Source organism: Uloborus diversus, chromosome 2, assembly GCF_026930045.1.
Source record: "Uloborus diversus isolate 005 chromosome 2, Udiv.v.3.1, whole genome shotgun sequence".
NCBI classification, from domain to species: domain Eukaryota; kingdom Metazoa; phylum Arthropoda; class Arachnida; order Araneae; family Uloboridae; genus Uloborus; species Uloborus diversus.
Window position 1 is genome coordinate 178480375 of NC_072732.1, and position 26060 is coordinate 178506434.

At 35.6% G+C, this 26060-nt stretch overlaps 1 protein-coding gene across 1 annotated transcript in view; it reads right to left on the reverse strand.

The window, feature by feature from the left end:
• LOC129217520 (transmembrane protein 178B-like) overlaps positions 1–16379 on the reverse strand; it is a 44169-nt gene extending 27790 nt beyond the window's left edge. The window contains exon 1 of the mRNA XM_054851836.1: positions 16267–16379. Within this exon, the coding sequence (XP_054707811.1) occupies positions 16267–16372 (106 nt within the window). The 5' untranslated portion in view covers positions 16373–16379. The remainder of the gene's footprint in view (positions 1–16266) is intronic.
• Positions 16380–26060: the final 9681 nt, after the last annotated feature.

Sequence of the window (26060 nt, forward strand, 5' to 3'; positions counted from 1 at the left end):
GGGGGGGTTTACTCAGCAGCTCTTAGGGGTTGGGTCTTTGATGCATCTGTATGGATTGTGCAAAATTTCAGATCATATAGAGTGGATATACAGTCAGTAGATCTACAGTAGCAGTTATTTTTAAAAAATGCTGAAAACATTATTCGAACATAAGTCCCCCCCCCCCAAAAAAAAAACCTGGTTGAACCAAAGGCGGGGACTGGCCAATTGTTCCGGAAAGGATTTACATGTAAGAGATAAAAGTAAATGAGAAAACAATAAAAAAATCAATCAATATATTAATGCAATTGAGGTTATTTCTCTAAGTATTGCATGAATGTTCATGTTTAGAAATATGTAATAATTTTCGGTGCGTTATAAAAAGTGACTTTGATTGGAATACTGTTTTAAAGTTATAGGTTCATCGGTAGGACCGTCTTAAGAGATGACAACTACCCGCAGGGCGAGTATTTTCCAGCGCGGGGACGGGGGGGGGGGGATAACCAACTTCGTTTCCAGGAGGGGGGGGGCAGAAAGGAATTTGGTTTAACACTTCAGTACACAGTAGCTTAACGTTCACATGGATTGTCCATAATGAAAGTTACACTTCACCTTACACTCTCCCCTCGTCACATCCACATCTCACGCAATGTTCGATGAACATATTGCTATAACAAACGCTTTTATTTGGACCAAAGTGTGTGAAGTCACATTTCTTGTAATCCCCTCCTTCCCCCTTGAGACTAACTGTCAGAAGTTCATGAACCCCGAACCCTCCCTCTCTACCCCTTTCAAGCGTGACATCATTCGTGAACGGCTCCTTAGGTTTGCTATATGTCACCAAAATCGCACTAACAATTGCTTTAAGGGAAAAGACCGGCTCCCCCTTCCCCCTGGATAGCGCTAGTCACATTTTTTTTTTATGATCATGTATGTTTTTGACAAATAATCATATCGCACCCCGGCAAAGAAAGTGACAGAATTCAAAATTTCGGAAAACCGTACCGGTTATTGATTTAAAATCTAAATTTAATGCTCTTTCTCGACACAAAAATCGCAAATTTAGATGGTGAGAAGGGAGGGGGTAGAAACGATTTCATCAATAGTGACACATCATTAAAATTTCATAATTTGGAAGAATATTTTTCGAGCTTAAAGTATGCATTATGTATCTATACTTCAAAAACTAATTGACAAACGTCACATAATAAGTGGATTGCGCATATTGTAATATTTGAGACTAAATCGCTTAAAATTACTATTGCGCCAAACCTAAATTTTCTCCATTGCTGTTTTTTTTTTTTTTTTTGGTTGAGTCAGCTTTCTTGCCAATTTTGTGAAATATGTTGAATAGGTTGACGAAAGCAACGTTTCTTGCTAAAAATTATGCATTTTACATTCAAAGCTAAGGACGGATCCAGAAACTATTCAAGGAGGGGGTGATTGATTTCACACCCTTACCCTTTTATAAATTCGCAAACCCTCCACCTCTCCCCCCCCCCCCCTTCTAAACACCATGAAAGATCGTCTCATTTCAGTTGTTTTGGGAGGGGGGGGGGACTTCCTTTTCTACAAAACTGCGAAGGAGTGTACCAAACCCCATCCCTTAACTTAACGCCATCAAAGGTGTCCCTTAATAGTTTCTCTTTTTTTGAAACTTTCCTGATAAGAGCCCTTGAATCCTATAACCCTATTTAATATCATCTAAAATCGTCTAAATTGAGTTTTGGAATTTTGAAATACTTCCTGTACAAAGTTCGGATCCCTATCAATAAAGTTTTAAAATATGTGCTACGATTTCATTTTCCAGACAGCAAGAGCTTCGTAAAACTATTGAAGATAGGCTAAAACAATTTTCAACTTCAGCATTAAAATATGCCGTAGAAGGGTTCTGCATCTCGACTCAAGGATGGGAGTCCCCCCCCCCCATCACCCCTCCCTTGTTTCCGTCCTTGTTATCAGCTATATTAGAATACGGGAAACAAACTTTTGCTTATTTTATGATCCCCACACGTAACGCTGTTCGGTAAAAGTACTGGAAGAACTGAATTACTTTTAGAGTAATCGAAAAAACTATATATTGTTTCGTATTCACAAAAATAAATAGGTCAAAACAGTAACATAAAACGTTGTTTCAGGCACTTATTCAATTATTCTGCAGATAACCATATTGGCATGTGAAAAGCTTTTGTTTTGTTTCTTTTTTCATTTTTGAAGAAAAAAAGCCATATTTAAAAAAAGATAGTACCTACTAAAGTACTGAAATGTGTCACACAGAGTGCAACTTACCTACTGTGGCTTCCAAAATTGTTCGTACGCTTTAAATGTGTGCGGTTAAAAAATGAAGTGTCTAGGAATTGAAATAGTAGTTCAATACTTTTTCATACTGTTTCTACATGATTACATCTTTGAAATGGGCCAAAAATGAGGCGACAGAGAAATATTTTCAGAAAAATTCGAAATTAAAATTATCGTCTGTCTTTTTTTTTTTTAATGGCTCGTATTCGCAAAGTAACAACAAACACAATTCGAAAATGTATTAACTCTTTATTATATTCGAAGTAAAACAGTTCGAAATATTGCAAAAGTAGTTCATTTATCCCATACCACTGTGTAATGTTTAATAAACGCTTTAAAGAAGAAAATTGGATCGAAAATAAGGTGAGAAGTGGTTGACCAGTAAAGTTAACAATATGCGATTAGAGATTTATAATTAGAAAATCTGTGAAAAACCCACGTTTGAGATCTGTGAAGGTTTCAGCAGAATAGAAGGAAAAATTGTCCTTCCAATTTCACCCGCAACTGTTCACATTGTTTTCAGAAAATGTTTACTTAGGGTGAAAAACAGAAAGTTTAGGATTTCCTTTGCAAAATCAATGATAAATTAACCCGAAACGTATAGAAATTCATTGCAAACCTTAAAATACTTTTAAGTCGAACAATTGTCTTTGTAGCACACCTTTTTTTCAAGCGAAAAGGTGGAAGGTGATTTCTTAGAAAATTATAGAACACTCGTCTTCTTCCAGCGCGATAACAATGGCCAACTGGCAACCTTTCTCAGTGTTGGTCTGAAGCCTCATCCCCAAAAGACGCATATAGAATCTTCCGATACCACGTGTTGGGGGCGTGGCCAAGTCTCAATCTTCAGATTCTATTTACACGACTTACAAACATTTACACTTCTTATCTGCTTTTGTAGGTAGAACGCTTAAAGTGGGACGAAGTTTGATACGATTCTAGTGAGGGGGACGCAATCTTATACCTTTCAATTCATACTAGTTATCCTCACTTCAAGTACGAGGTCTTGGGATTGCCATACAACATGGAAGAGGAGGGGGTTCCCTATTCCTATCACCCATGTCGAGGATTGAGTCAGAGTCGTCTTGATGAAAGACAGCGGAACCAGATGAGGGAATCTAGGTCATACTACTTGATTTAGCAGACCAAGATAAATTATGAAGACTGCTCAAAAAGTACAGCGGAAGCAAAAGATTCACAAGAGTAAAATTTCTCTTCTTATTCGATGTACAGGACTAATAAACATTTATATATCTTTTTCTTCATTTTTGAATGCGGGACGCTGTAAGATGGGATGAAGTTTGATATGATTCCAGAGAGGGGGCGTGGTCATATACTCTCCAGAACTACTTCTGATTTAGCAGAACTAGCTAAAGTGTGGAGACTACCCAAGACGTAATGTAGGAAGTCACTGATTGCATAAAATTCATTTTCCCATTCGATGTGTAAGACTAACGAAAAATATAATTTATTTTTCTACTTTTGAATGTAGAATGCTATAAGATGGGACGATGTTTGATATGATTCTAGAGAGTGGGCGTGGTCTTACACTCTCCAGCTCTACTTCTGGTTTGGTTAGACTACCCAAGATGTAATGAGGGAAACCACCGTTTCCTTAACAAAATTCATTTTCCCATTCGATGTATAAGACTAACAAATATGTATTAATATATTTTTCTTAATATTTTGGCGGGGGGGGGGGGGAGGTATCAAACCTCTTTAGGGACGACGTTTGATACGATTCTGGAGAAGGGGCGTGGCCTTATATCTTCCAATTCTACTTCTCTTTCAGCAGAACCAGCTGAAGTTACAAGAAGTAATGCAGGAAGCAACCATCAACATAAAATTCCTCTTCCCTTTCTGTCTACAAGATTAACGTTCAGGCAATTGCAATTTTTATCTAGTTCAGATCTAGTTTTGATATGGTGCTGGCACTTTCGTTGCCTCTTTAAGTGGACTGAATAAATAAGGTGGCGCTTTTTGCTCCATTTAGTATCGCAACTGTTCTTCATCCCAGCTACAAATATGAGGCTGAGATCCTTATAGCCCCCGAGGCGCAAACTGCATTTTCATTGTCTTGCCAGCCAGAGCGAGACGCTATTCGTCCCCCTCAGGGGTCTCACCTACGGATACAGTTATGACATTCTTTCGGAATCTATTTCCGCGCTGCTTGGCATTGATGCTTACCTTTTTATTTTCGCTATCGCATTGTTTCGCTCCGGTCGGTAACTCCTCCAGGAGAATTAATGCAGCCCGCGGCGGGAAGAGAGTTAAACGTCCTTGAACGGGCACGTCGGCGATTAGGAAGACGACTTTTTCCGAATCAGCCAAGAGACGATTATGTAGTTTTCGGTTTTACATAGAATGGAAAATTTCGATTTTATGCACTAGCGACGAAACAAGTAAGTTCACTGAAAGTGCGGAATGCATCGCTCGAAGTTTGCATACTGAAGTGATGAAACAACTTTTTGTGTTGTCGACGCATGTAGTTAGGAGCTCCATGTTTAAGATTTAAATATACGAGGGCTGTTCTGAAAGTATCGAGACTGATAGTACAGTAAAATTAGGCCAAAAAATGGCCAAACCCAAACATCCAAAAAAAAAAGTGAAACCTGTTGCAAATTACTTCTTACCCTTCCAGCAAGAAGGGGTAAAAAGTCCCAGCACTTTGCGCGTCGGGTTTTGGGGGGAAGGGGGGGGGAAACGAAATAATCCCCTATTTAAATAAAAATAATTTCTATTACTTAAAAAAAATTCTGAAACCTCGCAGAAACCACTCTATAATAGTAAAACAATAAACTCTCACATAAAAAAATTCTAATTAACAGGGGTGTACAGGCGGGGGGGGGGGGAATGGGGGGGGGTCCATGGAGCAGCTTTGCGTCATTGGAATTTTTAAGGCAGTTTTTTCAAGGGGTATTTCTTTCTTTATTGAGGACTTTTATTCTTGATGGGTACTCCGTCACACTTAAGGGGTGCGCCATCGCTTTGAGGGGGGGGGGACCCTGAATTTACATTCCAAAATCATAGTGAGTGCACATTTGCAGTGAAGTTCACGAAAAAATTTCCCTGACTTAAACTTTTCCGAAGTACAAAATGCCTCACAATGATATGGTAATGTCAGAATGATAATTCTAAAAGATCTAAGCGAGCTCAGTAACCAAACTATTTGTGACTGGAGTTATTAAACTGTTTAGAGCGCTGGAAAAAAAATTCCTGTGCAGCATAAAAAAAGTCCAAATTGACCAAAGTTTCCCTACTTCTTCTTGATTAACTTACTTCAACTTTTCTACAATCTTTTGCCATCACCGTAAGGGTGGGACAAACCGGAATTGCCAATAGTGAGACGGGCAATGCTGCAATTCTGCACCCTCTAAGTCGGTGGGGGTTCTCATTTGCAAACACCAAGCTACCTCTCTTTTACGCAGCTAGTTATGTGAATTATGCTAAATATGCGGACATATACTTGCAACTCTATCTGAAACTTTTGAGTACATCATGCGATAAAAAAAATTTGATCACATCAAACATCAGCTATCCATCGATCTAACGCAGTGACAAATTCAGGTGGTCTAGAACCTGTAGTGATTCAACGATAGAACAAGTCTTGATGAGAGCAATGAGCAATACATCAATAGAATGCTAAATATTTACACCTTTTTGTCTCTCAGTTTGGAAATCTCAATCCGTTTCTAAAGCCCCAGAAGTTTCTTCCCTCTCAAGTTGGTAGTAGTATTGCTCGCTGATGATAAAGTGAGTTGCGATGAGACCTTTAACGTTCGGGTAGTAACATCAAATCATATTGAAGGCAAACAATTTTGTGGCATTTCTTTGTAAAGAATGTAAGCAGTTATGTCTTTAGCTTCTGTTACGAGAGTAGTTACTATCTGTAAAGATGTGTAAGCCCAAACCATCTTTTACACCGAATGGTATGAACAGTAAAGATGGAATAACAAATTGCTAAAAACTTCTGGTACGAGTTATGCGCTGATCCTTCATCAGTATTCGATGAATCTGGTTTCAGAAGGAAAGAAATCCTGTATCGTTAAAGTACTATTATCTGAAGCAAAAGGTTCATCCAAAATCACAGAACGAACAGCTGGTGTCATATATGAGGCAGTGAGAAGCAAAGGGATGTAAGTGGACATTTTCAAGTTTTGAATAAAACGCGTTTAAAGATAAGATCCTAGGTAGACTTTCATTGATTTTTTTTTCTAAATCATGCTGTATAGAAGCAACTACCAGGTCTACTAGGACCATTTCTTGCCCCAAGATATAGGAGAGGTTCACCAACCATTTGTACTGGTTATCTCCAAATTTTTAATTTTGCCCTTTGCTTCTCACTGCCTCATATGTAATAGAAGGAAGATACCCGCTTGAACATATTTTTGGTAATAATATGTAAGTTTCAAGGAAATATGCCAGCAATGCAGCGTGTAGGTCACTTGTAAGTATGGAAAAGCTAGTGTCATTTTTGATGAGTCTAAAGAAAGCACCACAGAAATATAAATGAAGTCCTATTACAACAGCCAAGCCTTCTGCTCTAGAAGACTTTCTGCGTCTCAAATCTTATGCTTGCTCTGAGGGATTCATTGGATATAGTGAATGTTTGAAAAGTCTGAAAGTAGACTGAAGTGCTCAATTATATGCACAAACTGTGTTAGACATAGCTGCAACAATAACGATTTTGCTGAGGATCTAGATTCCAAAAAACATCTTGATAACGAAGACTTTTTGTTACAAGCTTAGGAGAAATCATTTGAAAGCAAAAAACAGTTCAGCGTTATTTTTCTGGCCATTTAATGAAATGTGCACCATCAGAGGTGGGGGGGGGGAGGATAATATTTTAGTACATAATTTCGTTTTGGGACGTGAGCTACTGTTCTTATGGGGTGGACAGTCCTGATTTATGCATTTTAGATTTGCATGAAATAATACTTCTACTTGAAATAAAAGGTGGGGGGGGGAGGATTTATTTTATTTGGCAGAAGGGGGGGGGGGGTGTTGTAGATTTGAGAGGAGGTGCACCATCGCTCTTGGAAAATGGACACACTTGATTTCTAACAATTTTCTTAGCATAAAATAATGTTTCCATATGAAATGTATGGAGGGGGGTTCGGGGGTACTGCTTCGCTTTACGGGGATAGGGGGGCTCTGTAGCATTTGTGGGTTTTGTCATCCCTCTTGGGGGTCAAACACCTTTAATTCTATGCTTTTAAATTTAGTATAACATAATATTCTCACTTTAAATTTATTCTAAAAATTCTGAAAAAATACTCAAAACTGCAATTTTTAGATGCCCCCCATTCCAAAACCCGACGCACAATGGGGTGGGACTTTTTACCTGTTCTTATTGGGAGGGTAATAAACAATTTGCACCAGGTTTAGCTTTTTTTTTTGGATGTTTGGGTCCGACCCCTATTTTTACTGTACTATGAAGCGCATATCTCACCTCGTCTCACAAAAATCGGCAGGTGTGTACAGCGCGCCGTTCAGTCACACTGACTTCTTTCATGTGGAGTTTTTGCGTGCGTTCGTACAGAAAATATGTGAGGGCACCGAAACCCACGAGATGATGAAAACAGCGCAGAAAACGATCGGTGTTGTGGGCGCCCTCTCGCTGGATGCTTCAACATGATGGAGCCCCAGAGCGCACACCAGCAATCTTGTGCAGCAGTTTCTGATAAAACACGAAACAACCCAAGTAGCTCATCTTCCCTACTCGCCGGACATGTCACCTCCAGATTTCTTCCTCTTTCCCAAGATCAAGAACACCTTAAAAGGACACCGGTTTCAGGACATTGAAACCATAAAGCAGAATTCGACGCAGCAGCTTCAGGCCATCCCAAAGTCTGAGTTCCAGAAATGTTTCGAGGACTGGAAACATCACTGGGCCAAGTGTGTTACTGCCAATGGAACATATTTCGAAGGAAGTTGACTCAAAACCTTTTTATGTATGTATGTTTTTGCATAATAAATTCAGTATCGATACTTTCTGAACAGTCCTCGTATGTTTTAGAAAACAAAGAACGTTTCACAAATATTTCAATGCAAGTGTTATTTACAATGCAACAACGTTTAAAAAAAGTTTACATCGAGACGACAGTGGAGAGTATAGAATTGAGTGAAGAGGTGGTAAAGTAAGACAAAACAACGTTAGAAGAAGCACAAATTTGTAGATCCAGATTGTCTGGATGAAAGACAGCGACTATAACCACTGGATTACATGGGAATTGCAGTTCTAACCACCAGACAGCATGGAATTTGGTTAAACTACTTTTCGCCTCCAAACTGCAAACACTATCTCAAATCATGCATCCTCCCCTAATTTGTTTTTCTTTCGGTTCTTTTTTTTTTTAATTTAGGCAAATTGCTTAAATTTTTACATTACATTTTTTAGAAACATTTGGGAAGGAAGATTTTTAGTTTCTATTTTTGGAGACATTCGAAAAATGTGATGACTCTTTGACAAATTCAGAAATATTCTATAAGTTCAAAATCGCTTCGTTTTAATAATTTATCTTTTTGTTCTTTCTTTCCCGCCCACACCACAAAACGGCAAATAAAAAAAAAAAAAGTGAAAATGGCTCAAAATTTAGTAGTAACTATGTTTTCCCGAGTTCTTTGTCTTCAAATGCATCATCGTTATTTGCATTACTGTAAGTAGTTAGAGATAGTAATTCTATTCATTCATTACTGAAACCGAAAAATCCATAATAAATGCACAAAAGTGTATGTTTTTTAAAACTTAATACTCACGTATGATTACATGATTCTAAATGCTAATCAAACTCAGATAAATGTGTTTTGAAATGAAAACTAGATTTTAAAATTAAGGTTGAAATTTTCGATTGTCAAGTCGTAGAACTTTTGCAATGAAGTGATAAGTAATTGTACTTAAATCAATATTTTAATAAACTTTATGAGTATTATTATCACATAGATGAAATTTGAATGCGTTAGTTGCATTTTTCTTGTTTTTTAACCGACTTCAAAAAGGAGGCGGTTATCAGTTCATACCGTATGTATGTTTTTTTTTTTTTTGTTTGTCCACTCATAGCGTCTCACCTAGTGAACCGATTTTGATGATTCTTTTTTTAATGGATAGAGGATGGCTCAACTTAGGTCCCATTACTTTGTTTGACCATATTTGTTCTTTAGAAAAAAAGTTATGGGCAAAAAACAGTAAATTTCCCTATTAAATGATTAAAATGATATTGTAGCGAAGTTCGCACTTGTCATCCGTGGATAACGGTGGCTCAGTGGTAGAATTCTCGTCTCCCACACGAGCAACCTGGGTTCAAATCCCGACTAGGACAAAGTGAATTTTACTAAAATTTCGTTCCTACTGTTTTCCGTATTTTCTCGAATGTTCTATTAATTTCTGTATTTTTTCAAGTCTGGAAAGTTCCAGCACTTTTTCAAGTTGTATATGAGGAGATGTTACGTTCATTCGTGGTTCTGAATTAAGATCTCGAGTTGAGACTAACGAATATTCGCTTCATTTGGCTTTCACATTGTCTTCGCTATCTTCACCTACGCGACAATATGAAACTCATTGTTATAAAAGTTTGGTGCCATATAACTGTAACATTAATAGTAATTGTAATGATAATTTTGAATAAAGGCTTTTCTAAAGCAATACAGTGATATAGAGCCGCACTTCTTACTAGGCAACTTCTTACTTTTACTGAAATATCTACATTTACACTAAAAAGAATGAAATAAAAAAATTTTGAAAAAAAAAATAGAACCGACTTCAAAATTGCTCTAAAAAGTGAAAAATAATTTTATTCTTTAAACACCATCGATAATACTTTTAAACATAATTTTTGAAGTTGGCGCAAAAACAAAAAGTAAAATCCATTGTAACCATGCTTCGTTCATATTTTTATCAAAAAATCATCCAAACTTAGGAACGAAACATTTATATCGTTACTCAAATATGCTGTCATCAATGCGTAATGCATGTGGCAGTGAAGAAACTGGACGTGGTTAAATTTATACTTGTAGTTGAGTTATGGCTGTGAATGGTTTTATCGATCGTTTTTGCGCCAACTTCAAAAATTATGTTTAAAAGTATTATCGATGGTGTTTAAAGAATAAAATTATTTTTCACTTTTTAGAGCAATTTTGAAGTCGGTTCTATTTTTTTTTTCAAAATTTTTTTATTAAAGAATCAAGTTAGTGAAAGGTCAGTGACCGTGTGTTGGTATGATAAAAACGACTCGATCGATACACAAATCAAAGCGTAATTCGAGAAAGAGACGTACAGTACCAACACATGCCCAATAGATTGTGTGAGTAATCGCAATTTTCTTTTCAGATTAATCACAAAGGTCTGGCAAGGGAAGTTCGAGTTCTTGAAATCGTATGAAGGAGAGTAGAGTTGTAAAGTGAATAAAATTATATGAAGGGAGAGTCGACTACATAAAAACGTGTGACGGAAAGTAGGATTACATAGAATCGCATGAAGGAGAGTTGATAAAATTGTATGAAGGGAGGGGTGGGGGAGAGTAGATAAAATCGTATGAAGGGAGAGTAGAGTAGATAAAAACGCGTGAAAAAAGAGTAGAGTACATAGCATTATCAGAGCCTGATTACCGCAGGGGCATGTGGGACACAGGCCCCTCCTCTACGATTTCTGGGGGAGGGGAGCTAATTCCCCTTAAATTATCGTGCTAATTAAAAATAAATAATGATTTCACTCAGAATCTGGAATGAAGAGTACGTAAAATCACATGACGGAGATTAGAGAGTGAAGGAGAGTAAAGAAGGGTATAGAATCGCATGAGGGAGAGTAAAGTACATAAAATCGTATGAAGTGTCGGCTACATAAATTCGTAAAATAATCATAACAGAACATTGCCAATATTACTACAAAGTAAATAAGTAAATGGTACAACATCATTGCTTTTTTACCCACTTTTCCATCATAAAAACGGTAATAAAGTAGCAAGAGTTGGATTATGAAAGCATGAGAAATTGAAATATATTTCGGTTCTACCGTTCTAATTTCAAACTCATACATAAGCCTCAAGTAGAGAAATAGCATCACTTTTCTTCCAATTGTGCAGCAAAACGAAAGAAGCGGGAGCAGACACATAACGGTGCAAGTGCGTTAACGTATCTTGAACTACTGTCCGTTCTCGAAAGCAAAGACGACCATTCAGGACAGATTCTATTTCAAAAAGGGGCGATAGGTTAAGGATGGGCACTTTCCGCTCGCACTTGCCATCTCTGACCTTTTCGACGCTACATTGGAAGAACTGCTGAACATGTTCCTTTGCACCTTTTACTTCCGGGTTTCCCTCTCTATTTTGATAAAATCAGAGCAGACCTAACGCATGCGCAAATCGACTCTAGGTCTCGGCTGAGGAAAACAAACAGTATTTCTTTTTTCACACTATGTATTGATTTTTTAAAGTTTTTAAAGGTATAGGCGAATATTAATAATGGAAATTGCCAGCTAAATTTAAAAACGATTGGAATGTTCGTTTCGGGTTCTTTGATCTCAAAAGAGGGCTCTATATGGTTGCAGTAAGTTATTTTGATGCCTATCAGTTCAACTTATTTCACGTCAAGATTGATTTATTTGAAAAAAAGTTCATTCATTATTGTTTAATGCAAAAATTAGAATCTAATTCAAAACTTAGAAAAATTTAAGTTACCCTAGAGATCTATAAAACTGTCACAGGAGCATTACATTGCTTGAAAAATGGCCCGCTTTCTATTCTCACCAAATTACCCATTTCTCCAGAAACGTGAGTTTCAGGTTTACTAGAAAACATTCACTTTCCTTGGAAGAATATGTAAATAAAACATATTTCACTTTAGTAGGTACTACAGGAACGGAAATGCACCGAGCACATTTCCTGGAAAGACTTTTTTTTTCTGAATGATTCCTTAATACAGCATTTAGGTTCAGGATGGAGCTTCATCGTCCGGAGAACAATAGGAAGCTCAGTGGAAGTTGGTGAATGAGAGGATCATAAACGAGATACAATGACAAGTCATCGGTTTGCTCAACAATGGAATTTGGCGACAAGGGCATCGGGCTGCGGGATTTAGTGGGTAAGTGATAGGAAGGGGGTCATTGCATGAGTGACGAAACTTCCCAAGAGTTGTCGTCGGGAAAAGTAAAAGTTGGGATGTGGAACATTTCTCACGATTGGGAAAAAAACTCTGATGATATAAAAACACGAAACAGGAAGTTACCCTAACAGTTAAAGAACATTCAATTGATTTTTTTTTGTATTGAGAAAAATAAAGTATTGGGTGAGAAACGAATGGCGGGGTTTCAAACGTGTATATTTCCTAGAGTAAAAATGGTACAAAAACGATTTTTGTTTTACATATTTAAATCCAAAGGCAAAAAGGGGAGGAGCCCTGGCCGTTCTCTAGATCAAGATTTTTTAAAAAAATAATAGTAATTATTATTTGCTTGAAGTTTGCTAAAAATGACTTAATTTCATAATAATAATAATACAGTAACAAATTAGACGGCGCCAGGAAGTGATGCAACCAGAAGGGGAAGTTCTCAAAGTCATCTCAAAAATTTAGTACACATTGAAAACTTCGAGATAAAAAAATACTCGAGTTAAAGCTTCGAGTTATCGCAAGATGACTATTTCATGCTGTTTCTTAAAGCAGTTAAAAAGGAAAATTCCTATTGAGATTCGTTCGTAACACTGCTTTATCATCATCCATGGCACGACAGCCCAGGGTGGGGCAAGGCCTTTAGTAACAGGCTGTTTCCAGCCTCCTCTATTCGTAGCTAAGCTCCCCCAGTTCTTAGATTTAAGGACAATACAATCCTTTTCTACAGCATCCACGTAGTGCAGATTTAGCTTTCCACGTCTTCTGTTACAATATGATTTAGCCATGCAAACTCTGTTTAGAATGCTGTTATTGTCAAGGCGGACAACGTGACAGAACAAATTTAGACGGCTAATCTAAATAGTATGGACAACACTTAGGACTTGGGTGCTTAAATATATTGAACAGTTCAAAATTGCTTCTTCTACGCCAGACTCCATTTTCCAGAATTCTTCCAAAGATGCTTCTAAGGATTCTGCGCTCAAAGGTACTCAACAGTCTTTTCTCCATCATAGTTAGGGTCCAAGTCTTTGTGGCGTTAAGTTAAAACGGGATGTACGAGTGTCTTGTAAAGTGATAACTTTGCTTTCCGGTATAAAAAAAAAAAAAACTGAACTCAATGAATGCTTTAAACCAAAAAGGGCTTTATTAGCTGTAGTAATCAGTCTCTTAATTTCAGGAAGAATATAGCTGTCCTGGGGGAACAACACAATCCTAAGTAAATGAAATATGTAACGGTTTCAAACTTGTAATCCCCAATCATAAGACAGTTTTGGGAGTCGTAGCACTACTTGGAAAGTTTTAAAAATATTTCCCACATTTTAAATACGCATTCGACATACCACGCATTATTTCGATAGATAACTATAAAAGATTACTTTCCTGTTGTGTTTAATGTATCGAGGCCCATATAACTTGCACATCAAATCCATCATTATAATTTCATTCTATATATAAAACGCGATGCAATATTACATATTTGCATTTTTCCTTAAAATATCGTCATCGACATCACTCGATATCACAACGGGGACACAGTAGTGAAATAAGGGGCTTAATCCTCACTTAACGAAGATTAGTTATCCTCATTAAATCACTCATTCGGAGAGCAGAAAATGGGACTTCTTCTAAATTGGCGAGAAAGCTTTCTAAACTCGAAGGAAATAGGCAAACCGACCCGAATAGCAGAGGATTCCTTTGTTCCCGTTAACCGACGAACCGGATAACTGGCTAATTATTAACGAGGATTCATCCCATTAAAACAGAGCTGTGAATGCTTCAAGAACCTGATTTCACACTTTATTAAATCATTGTTGCAAGACTTATGGAGGTCTGTAACTTCAGTCAAAATTAGAAACGGTTGGGAGAGTTCTCTAGGGAGGGGGGTAGAACATTGGAAATGTTATAGAGTTGGAATTTAAATTGAAGGGGGAGTGAAAGAAGGGAGTCATGTGACATTTGTTTACATTTTGAGATGATTATGCAGATAGTGTTTTTTCGCGGAAGTGTAATGTCACGTGTCATGTTACATTCCATAAAATATCACCACTTACATCAGGGGTTCCGTTTCCAACCTACGTACCCCAACGTTTTCATTAATCAAACACAAAATTAAAAAAAAAAAAAAAAAGGAAACAACTAGTGGGAACTCTAAGTTTGATTTTTTCTTTTCTTTCCTTTTTATGGAGTTCTTGAATGCTCTAATGTTTGGTTCCAGCTAGGTCAAACGCAATCGAAAATCCTCACCATAAGCTTGTTTGAATACTTGCTCTTAGGTAAGTGAAACTCGAAAATCTTTTCTTGCAGAAGTTGTCGTGAACATCAGAAGATAATTGACAGTTGTTATTTTTCAGTACCAGCTCAGAAGCTACATAACAAAGTATTGCAATACTCCTGTTTCAATATTTGATCAGGTAACGATACTACTCAAATTTTTGCCAATTAAATTCCAAAATGTTACCAATGCAATTTTGTACATTTTTTGGTAGCTAATCTTGAACTCCTTAAAATTTTTTTTACCCCTCCCAAGAGGTACATGTGCCACCGGTCTACATGAATCTGATGTTATAATTCAAGATAACTAGTATCAAATAGAAACATCCATCTTCCAACTTCCATGTTGATAAGCAAACAAGGTGCAGAACAGAATCGCTCAAAAGGCAATTTCAGTAAAAATTAGAAACGATTCGAGAAGATCATGGGGAAGTAGATCATTGAAAATATGTGTATGTTTTTAAATTTTAACTAAAAGAATGAGTGAAAGAAAGGGTCATGCGGGACCTTGGCTTAAATTTTGAGATGATTAAGTAGTTTGTGCTATTTTATAGAAGTGAAACATTCTGTGTTACATTCCATTAAATAGCACCGATTATCTCAAAATGTAAGCAGACGTTACGTAATTCCTTCTTCCACTCACACCAACAATTATAACAATGAGAAGCGTTTTTACATCCAGGTAATTGAATAGCAACAAAAAGAAGCCATTCATCCAGTTAATTAACTAGTAACAAAGAGAAACATTCATCTACTATCTTAACAAGCAAACAATATACATAATCTTTCAAAGGACTTCTCACAATTTGAATTTTAAATAAGAATTTTAAGAAGAAGGTTTACTACGCGATAACCCAGTCTACATTTAAATTTGTCTTGTATAAACCCGTTTTTGTGAGAAAGGTTTTGTCAAACTCTCCAATTGTCTTCTTTTCTTTATTTTGTACTACATTTATGAACTAAATTTGTTAGACGTACAACAACAGTAAAATCGTACAATCGAAGTTATATTTTTTAAGTTAAAGGGGGGGTTGACTATTTTGGATGCCATTAAGGGAACAATGTGGTATTACTAGCATTTGATGAACAAACTACCTAGAATGAATGATGGACATTGACAGGAATGTTGTAATGATTGTAAATTGTATGTATATTGTTTTACCGTTTATCAATATTTTGAAACGAAAAGCCAAAAAAGCTATGGTTTTAGCTGAAATATATACAGTACACTCTCGATTATCCGTGGAAATGAGTGGCACAGGTACCACGGATAATAAAAATCGCGGATATCCGAAAAAAGCTTAAAATGTGGGGCAAATAAGATAAAAAATATCTTTGCTTAAAAAAAATTGTACGATACTTAAAATGTGATACAATGTACAAAGAGTGAGAACATATGCTGTACGTGCATTGAACATTGATTGCATTTGACGTATGTAATAATGTACCAAGCATATAAAAGCAGTAAAAAATAAAGTGGACGACCGGGTAAGCCAATTTATTCGCCAAAAACTATACCTCAGTAGTCAGAAGAACATGGAAAACAAAGGCAGCAAACTTTAAAATTTACCTTTTTTTTTCTTTTCTTTTTTTTTAAATGAATAACAAAACACTTACGGATTCTCTCCCAGCGTTGGTCAGAAAATCTTTTTGTGTTTTCGTTTTCTTGGTTCTGTGGGATGTAATAATCCAGATTTAGGCATTCCGTCTGCACGGGTGACATGTACAGAGGTGCTAAAAAAAGAATAGAAATAAAACACATTAAAAACATAAATCTTGCATTGCTTATTAAAAGATGACAACGTTAAAAATGTGCTGCAAGCTTCATTCAAATTTTCAAAAGTACTTCTTACTACTCTCTCGAGCAGCGATTCTCTACCTCTGATCAACGATCAATTTTCATGTGGTTCACGAACAACTAGTGAAAACTAATCTAGGTAATTTTTATAGTTGTAATTAAATTGATTAAAAAAACCCTTTCAGATTCATCGTTTATCACTTAATATAATTGTTTTAAAAATATTATTTCTATCGAATGTGGTCCGCTGAGGATTTAGAAAGGTACCAAGTGTTCCTCAGTAGTAAAAAGGTTTAGAACCACTGCTCTAGAGCACCCTTGCGAGTCAGAACACATAAAATTTAAATATGTTTAAATGGTTGTTGTTGTGTGCCAGCTAGGCTGGCAATTTGGGAGATGCGCTGCTTCACTTTTCAACTGTACACTAATTTGGTGTGAAGTCCGACTTCTACAGTGCACACATGCCATAAGGACCCGTTTATAGGGTAGGCAACCATTCACTGCACAAAAACACATTCGCATAAAGAAAGCATCAGGAGAGAATAAGTACGTCCATACCCGAGCCGGGATTCGAACCCGGACCTTCCTGTCGCAAGACTTCTCTGACCATTAGACAAGACAGGCGGTTGTTTAAATGGTGTCTAGATAATATGGAAAAATACGGAAAATGAAAAAAAAAAATGTGAACCAAGAGTTTTTATCATTAGTACTACGTGCTTGTTTCACTGATACGAAATTTCTATCTCTCTTTGGAAAAGAAATTTCCAGCAATCATTCCAAAACATCGAATGAAGGTGAAAAGTCAGTTTGGAAGGTTCCAGCACGTAGTTTTCGATTCGTAACGTTGAATACAACAAGCGTCATGAACTAGCTTCGCGGGCACCATATAGTCTGCGGATCGTAGGTTTAGCACCAGTACTCTAGAGAATTTCAAATTGAGTCTTAAATCGTTGAAAAGTTAACAGAGTTCTACTAAACTGAATGAAACAATAAATTTTAACCGTTGCTTTCTTTATAACATTTTCAGCGTTAAGGTTTTGTGTTATGTAAAATTCATGGTAAAAATAATTTAATAATTAATAATTTATGGGCACAGAGAGCAATACTTTTTCTGTTCAAACAAAAGTTACGATACCTCTGCATGGATTGGGGGGGGGGGGATCATGGGGCCCAGGCCCCCATTTAAACGATAGAAAATATCCAAAAACTGTTTTTGGGACTTCAATTTCAAAAAATCTCCTCATATCCTTTATTTCTATTTGTGTCCAAGTAGCTCATGACAGTCCTTCCCGATAATGACCGTCTCCAAAAGGTTGAAATCATTCCTTTTTCTCTCAGTTGCTAAAAAACTGTAAACGGCTTTTTATAAAACCAAATGAAATTCCATTTTACTTCAAGAAAACTTTTAAAGTGAAAATCAGTATCACAGTTATGATAGTTATTGCTGAATAATTAAACACAGAAAATAAATGTCCAATCATCTGTCGAAGTATTTATAAAAATAAGAGTAAAACTTTTGATGGTCCAAGGCAACATCTACCTCATCTTCAAGAAATTCAAACGAATTTTTTAAGTAAAGAAATAAATTGCAGTTATGAAATCAATTGCATAAAGTATCAGAAGACTTTATGACAAAGATCGAAAGGGAAACCAGAAAAGGCGTTTTTCCCTTTTTTTCTGGCATTTGCACGACAGCACGTCACAACCCACACTCATTTAACCGCCTACAGTAAGTACAGTCAGAAGGGGCGAGACAACGCAATGATTGCGTAAAGCGAGAGTAAAGTTGGAAAGCGCCTTCTCTAATTCAGCCTACACCAAAAAATACATTAAGTAAAAGAAGCCTTAAAATCAAGTCGAATAACCGTTTGAGGCACGCCTTAAAAACGCGGCAAGAAGTTAGTTGAAAGATGTTACATCAAAAAATTGGTTGCCCAATCAGTATTTATGAAAAGTAATCATTTTTCCTCTATTTTTCTACTCGCTATCGAAGCAGATGGTTTTATTTATTTGTTGATTTTGCCCACATTATAGCTTAATCAATAACAGTACTTAATCAATGCTCAAAAAAGATAACTTCAGGTATGGGCTGACCTTTTAAGTGAGGGTTCGGACACAAACAAAATTTTTGGTTACTCTTCCATTTCTTCAAAATAACTGCGTTTCGCACTCACTTTTTTAATTCATCAAGAACAAATTATCAGGTTACTTGTTGGTCTCCCTCCCCCCCCCCCCCAAGTCACCCGATTTCTTGCGCATGCTATTAATAAGTTTATTTCTTTGTGCATTGTTGCCAAAAATTAAAATTTATCACCATAAATATAAAAAAAGTAAGAATAAATAGACCATTTATGTTTTTATTCTGATGTGAAAACATTTATTTGCGTGAATAAAATATTTTTATGAATATTTTTTGAATTTTTAGTGCATATTTTAGGACATTTTAATGTATATTGGAGAGCATAATTACATGCATATTTTGAAGATTTTATTGTGCATGTAATCTCAACTCTAATCATAAATAATCGTAACTGCCTAAAATATTATTAGATATTGTTCACAAGTTGTTTGGTCTGCATCAACAGATAGCATGAAAGCTGCAGATGAATATCTACGGGCAATAAATAATAGAAATATCTATAGGGAAAATAAATAAAACTGATCTTGAACTCGGTTTTATAGTGATTTTCGAGATGATCGAGATCAGATTAAATGGAAACAAAACCTGTTTAGAAGAAACATTTTGGAATTTGAAATGTTGCTGCAACGGAGTTGATTCATATTCGATACAAAAACTAGTCTTGCAAGTTTGGCGCGAAGGTTGATACAATTAATGCAACTCGCTCTTTGGGGGGTGTGGGGGGGGGGGACTTGAGGCGAGGAACGGTACATTTTACGAAAAAATTGTCAGTCATTCCAACCTTGTTTAATGCGTGAATTAATCTTAACTTGAAAATAGGGCAATTTTAGATCTACCGTGTAATTTACCTTCAGTACTGATTGCAAAACCTCATATTTTTCCTTCGACTTTTCAAGCATAAGTAGAGAAAAAAAAAATTTTTTTTTCTGAAATTAGAAAACTGAATCTTTAGAAAACTAATTTCTTCAGATTAAATTTAGCTACCGGAAGTACGAAAGTTATAGCTTCATTAATGAATTAAAAGTACAGACATTTATCTCTATTCTTTTTACATACAGTACTGACGGCGAAAATCTCGTATCTTTCACTCTCCTTAAAAGCATAAGTATAAAAAACCAAAATGAATTTTCTGAAGTTAGAAAACTGACTCTTATTAGATCACAAATTTCTTCAGATTTAATTTAGTTATAAGAAATACAAAAGTTACATTTCATTAATGAATCTGAGTACGCCTTTATCTCTATTCCTTTTACAGTCAGTACTGACGGCAAAAAACTCATTTTTCATTCTCCTGAAGAAGCAAAAGAGAAAAATCCAAATGAACTTTTCTGAAATTAGAAAACTGATTTATTAGAACACTAATTTCTTCAGGTTAAATTTGGCTTTAGGACATAAAAAAGTTATGGTGTGATTTATGATCCTAAGTATTCTTCATCTTCCTCATTTTATGGAGGTCGGTGAGGAGTAATAACAGCCACTCTTTCAAAAAAAAAAAATATTTGTACAAAACCCTCTACTGCCCAAATTAGATAATTCATATGTATATTGTGAAATGTTTAATTTTACTGTATTTCAGAAACAGGGTTGTGACTGATCATAAAAAATGAATCTAGGTGCTAAATTTATAACAAAATTTAATGAATGACAAGGTATTTCACTAATTTCAGATTTAGCCTCGAAATTATTTCTGATTTTCTTTGCAAAAGAAACTCTTGAAATGAAACAATATCACGCTTGTGACATAAATCAGCAGTCGCACTCAGTGGCGCTCACAGGAATTTCTAAAAGGGGGGGGGGGAGTTCAGGATCGAAGATCCACCATTCTCATATTATACTCCAACATGCACCCAAACATATTCTTTTGATTTTATTGATTTTCGGGAACAAAAAACATTTAAAAAAATATATTGAATGGTTACTTAGCATTAGTTAATAATAATAAAAAACATTATGAGTAACAAATACTCAATTAAAATACCAGAAAGCACAAGAAGGAATGCATTCACTTTTCTAACAGTTAAATATTAAAACAGCGAAGCAAAATCTTCATTCTAGAACAATTTATGTTTTTGTTGGAGAAGATAGAGAAAATATATTTTTCTTCCTTCATTAAATCTGTAATTATTGTTTACTTTGCTTGTAATTATTTTATGTACTACATAGACAGGATTATATTCAATTAAAAAACTCAAGGGCCATGGAAGGGGTGTCCGGACCCCGTAGACCCTCCCCTTGCGTGCACCACTGGTCGCGCTAGATCTCTCGTTTACGGCATAGAAAATAAAAAAGCTGTTTTCCATCAGATACTGAAAACCAAATTAAAAACAGCTTAGCATTTTAAAGGCAAAATTACTGCCTAACATCTTCTAATTACACAGCAAACATACAATTATGTACTTTGAAAGTAACACGAAACAGTCAACGATGCACATCAAACGAACGCGTCCGTTGATTGAGAAAAATACTTTCGTCGAGACGGTCTTTCGTCCCGAGTTTTGTGTAACACAGATATTATTACGATTATCTCTTATGAAAAAATATCAATTTATCAGAGAGGAAGTGTTTTGTCATGCAACATTAAGCACTGTAGCATGACAAGAATCATCAAAAGGAAAAACATTGATTATCTAGGAGATACTCTTCAATTAAGTTGTTGAGCTTGGGGAAAGAACTCGTTTTGTCGAAACTAATTCAAACAAGACAAAGTTTCATTCAGACAATTCTGTCATCACGTGTAACTTCCCATGAATAAGAGAAAATGTTGAAAAATTACGATAATTAAGTGAAGGCATTAAGATTTCAAGTATGAACAAAAGAATTTTTGCTGTATTATTGCCCTGTACAGGGTGACCAAGACATAACGTAGACACACATAAAATACCGTAACTTTAATCCTAATGAAAATATTACGACCAAACTTCAAAATAAATATGAATACATTATTTCGTCATATAGTTTCATAAATTTTCGTCTGCTTTTTAATGTTTTTATGAAGTTGTTTTGTTGCTTCTGATTACTGAAATGGCTAATCAAAATTTAGACAGATCCACAATCCTCTAAAAGGACAAGAGAAGAGGATCTGAAAAAACCTCGTCCAAAGTAAAATCGAGACAGTCTAATATGTGAACAGGAGATGTTTTACCAATCCGATACTCAATGAAGTTCAAAAGGAAGACGAACATACTTGTGCCCTTGTTCACAGGAGGGAGTACTTCGGTGACAAAACCTCATAAGCTAGTTTGCTGCTTTTATATCCCTCCCCCCAAAAGAATGTATGGCGCCAGACGCCAGCACCACCAGGGCAATCTACAGGGCCAGATTAAAAGATTAGTAAGACCTAGGCAGAACAGTGTTTTGGAGGCCTCCTGTTGTCAAACCTTACACTTTTAGCCATTGGTAAAAGCAACTTTAGCCATTGGGGGGGGGGGGCTTTAAAAAGCAGGAACCTGAGGCCACGACCTAGTTGACCTATTCAATAAACCGGCCCTGGTGATCTCTAGAGTACCAGTCATGTATTGTAGGGACATTCGAGAGTTTCTGAAGTGGTTCCTTGCATTAGTACTCGGAGAACACAACACTAAGTGCAAAAAAATCCTTTTCCAAACATTTATTATTACACTCCATTTTCTAATTTATTCATATATTTTGGAGAGTAAGTGCAGAGTGCAGCTGATGTGGATGACCGTTAGAGAAAAGTTTAAAGAGAAGATAACACGATTGTTATGAAAATTTAGAAGCAACTTCTTTTGTTTGGAGGCATCGCCCTTTGTGCTCCTGAAGGGAGAAGGGACAATGGACTAAACGACATTGTTCATTGTCGCATTCGTTGCACCAAAAGTGCGTTGGTGATCGTTTTGCATGCAGATGAGGATCAGTATAAAACTCGTCAATACCCACAGAGAAGCCCTTCCCTTTTCTGGCAGCGAAATAGGGTTGCGGTTTTAGTGGGAAATATGATTGATGTTAAGAGTTCCTCAAACATTTTATCACCCCTTTTCGAAGATCTTTAAAATAACATTTAAGTAAATTAATTACATTATTACTCTACGTATTCCTCTCTAATATAGTCTCTCATCTTATTAGTTATTTAGGATTTTATTAGTTAGTTAGAAAGGAGCTTAGTTTCGTTTTGAAAGGCAAATAATTTTTTACAGTACTTTCAACTATGTCTCCAGGAACAAAATTGTCTAAAAACGCTTTCCATTTTGTAACGATACTTTCAGAGGCGTCCCATTGGGAGGTCGCGGGAGGTCATTGTGACCTCTCAAAAATTTCCTAATGCGGCAAATTTTGTCTGGTGATTCGGCATAATTACCATCATTCAGCAAAATAAAGAATTCTACTCGGCAAATTGAGACTTTCCACCCTCCGAAAAATTCCAAGTTCGGGGCGTCCCTGTGTACTTTACGAACGTATCAAAGTTTCCATGACATAAAACACATTATGTTCATTGAAGAAAACATCTTTAGGTGGCCTGCCTTTTACCGAGCTTGAAACAAAATTTGTTAATTAAGTTGTCTGAAAAAAAATTAAAGCTAAAAAAAAACCCTAAAGTAACTAAATTTCGAAATCGAGCTAATTTCTGAATCACTTTCCCGTATACTCCAGGAAAATAGACACATACTTTTAGTTTCGTATAACCATTAAAAAATATTTGTAGTTAATTTTCTGAGCAGTCGTGCATAATTCTGCAAATACATAATCAGAGACAAAAATCTGATATTTCTGATTACTAGTTTGCTTTTGCTGAACTATTTGATACAACTCTCTGCCCTCACGCGAAGACATGCTCCAGTTGCGCAACATACTGAAAAGCGCGTCACGACATCTTTACAAACGATACAAAATTTAAGTGCTAAACGATACTATTCAGTAAGCAAAAGAAACACGTTTTAAAGGAGAGGTAATATGTTAACTGCCATGCACCGTTACGCCCAGTGGAAAAAAAATCAACGTTAACAATTTCCTGCTAAATAGGTGTCTGGAATTATCATGGTTCAAACTTTCTCAAAATAATGAAGACATTAAAAAAAAATTTCAAGTTAAAAACAACATTCGTGTTAATCTGTAATTTAGTGACGAAAATTTTTGGTTCTGTCTCATAAATTTTAATATATACAAATTAAGAGTGTATTCTTTTCGAGGAAACTTTGCTTCAGAATACAAAGAATATTTTATTAGTTGTTTGTAAATGTAAAAAAATTATGCTATGCAAAACATTAAAAAACTTTAATCATGTCTTTAACATCATTATTAAGAATTTACATACAGCAAATAAATTTCATCTTGAGGCAAATATTTCAAAAACTATGTGTGCTAAATAAAAACCAGTGTGTCGTTTTAAAAATGGGTCCGATCAATTTGATAAGACTTGATTTTCTTTTCTGATTATTTTTGTCTTCAGTTCATATCTATTAAAAATGAAGGATTTTTTCTATTTTTCTTGCTCTTAACTTCAGAAACAAAATTAATTAGTTTTTTGCATACTAAAATTACTAATGAGCTTTACATTACCAGACCAGCTTAAATGGAACAAGAAATTCGTCCAGAACTGAAAAAAGTCTACTTTTTATATTTCATTAGTTATCGATAGGCTTCAACTCGAATTTTTTCGTTTGTTAAAACAATTACTTCAACAGTATGTACGTCTTACGTAAAACGGAAACTTATCGTAAAAAAACCGTTAAGTTCATACCTTCAAAATGCTATATGTTAAAGCAAATTCTGTAGCTTTTTTCAATTAATTTTTTTAATAAGTTTATTTTTTGTTTAATTTTTAATATAGAATATTTTTGCTATTCGGACAGTTTTTCCATATTCAAAGCGCAAATCTTAGCAAATTCCATCACGAAAAAATATTTATGCTTGTAGAAATGTGTTTGCGTATCAAAACGCGGAAACCTAAGCAAACTCAATCAACAAAATCCTGCAATATAAAATTTTAAAATGTAGAAGGTAAAAATAAAATTGAGGGCGTTGTAAAATACTTTTTCCAGCTGACGGCAAAATGCATTGCAATCAAAGCGTTTATTCTGCCGATTAGAGAAACTCAATGGTTTATTATATTAAAAAAATGTTTTACGGTGTATTCATTGAAAAAATAAATAAATTAATAACATGAATAAATTAACTAAATGTTAAACAGTAAGAAGGAAACTAAAACTTGCATCACAATAATCGATGTGAACTTTGAAGTGTATTATAAATTTATGTATTTTTTCTGTTGCCTGAGATTTTTTTAACAGATCTTAGATACTTTCGCATTGTTGATTTCAAATCTGCAATAGGTTTCTCTTTGCAACCCAGTTTTTTATGCAATTTAATATTAATGCCGTTGCAAGGGTTTCAGAAATTTACTCGAACAAAAAGGTTAACTTTTCGGAATTTCTATGGTTTGGTGGGTAAACTTAGATTATTGTAGGGACAGGAATTTTTGCATCACTGACATACAAAATGTTGGCAAGAGAAATCGGGGCAAAATGGCACTTTGTTTATCACCATGGTATCCCAAGTCTTCTTGGAATATGCAGATCAGTGATGGTTAGTTCTGAATAGCAGCACGTGTTAGTTTGCGGTGTTATTTTATATTATTTAACCGATCTACATAGATACAAACCATAAGGTCATTGAAATCTCACGCATTAAGGAATAAAAAAAAAAGCTACTAACTAAACCACTAAAAAAATCTGTAGCTTTTGAAATAAAACAGATTACAGATATGAAATCACCATAGCCCCATCAGGTAAGATTAAGTACATACTGTATAAATGCAACAAACATTTTGTGTTATCTACTGAAAATATAAAGCTTGCTACTGTTTTCTCTCTTCATGAACTGAACAAGGCGTCTAAAATTTTCCCAATTACTAAGTTAAAAATAGTCCATTTTTTCACAAAACCCCACCTCTTTACGTGTAATTCAGAGATTCAACGTTACCTCCTATATATTTAACACAGAAATAATTTTTACTTGATGATATTGATATAGTTGCTAGGACTGTACCAGCCTTGAAAGAGGCTTTTTCATCTTTGGAGATAGCTGCTGGTCGAATAGGACTAAAAATAAACGACTCCAAGACCAAGTATATGCCTGTACAAAAAATTCCGCCAAATGACAGGAACACATGTCTAGAAATTGGTACTTATTCATTTGAAATCGTTAGCAGTTTTACGTACCTTGGGTCCTGTGTTAACAACAAAAATGACACAATCTCAGAAATACAGAACCGAATTACGTTGGCAAACAAGGCCTTTTTTGGACTACGCCCCATCTTCAGATCGTCTTTGATTTCAAGAAAAACAAAGATCTTGGTTTATAAGACTCTTATTAGGCCAATTCTAAGTTATGCTTCTGAAACATGGCCTTTGACTAAAACCGGAGAGCACAAGATATTAATTTTTGAGAGAAAGGTTTTAAAAAGCATTTTTGGAGGCATCAATGAGAACGGTGTCTGGAGACGACGATTCAATTTTG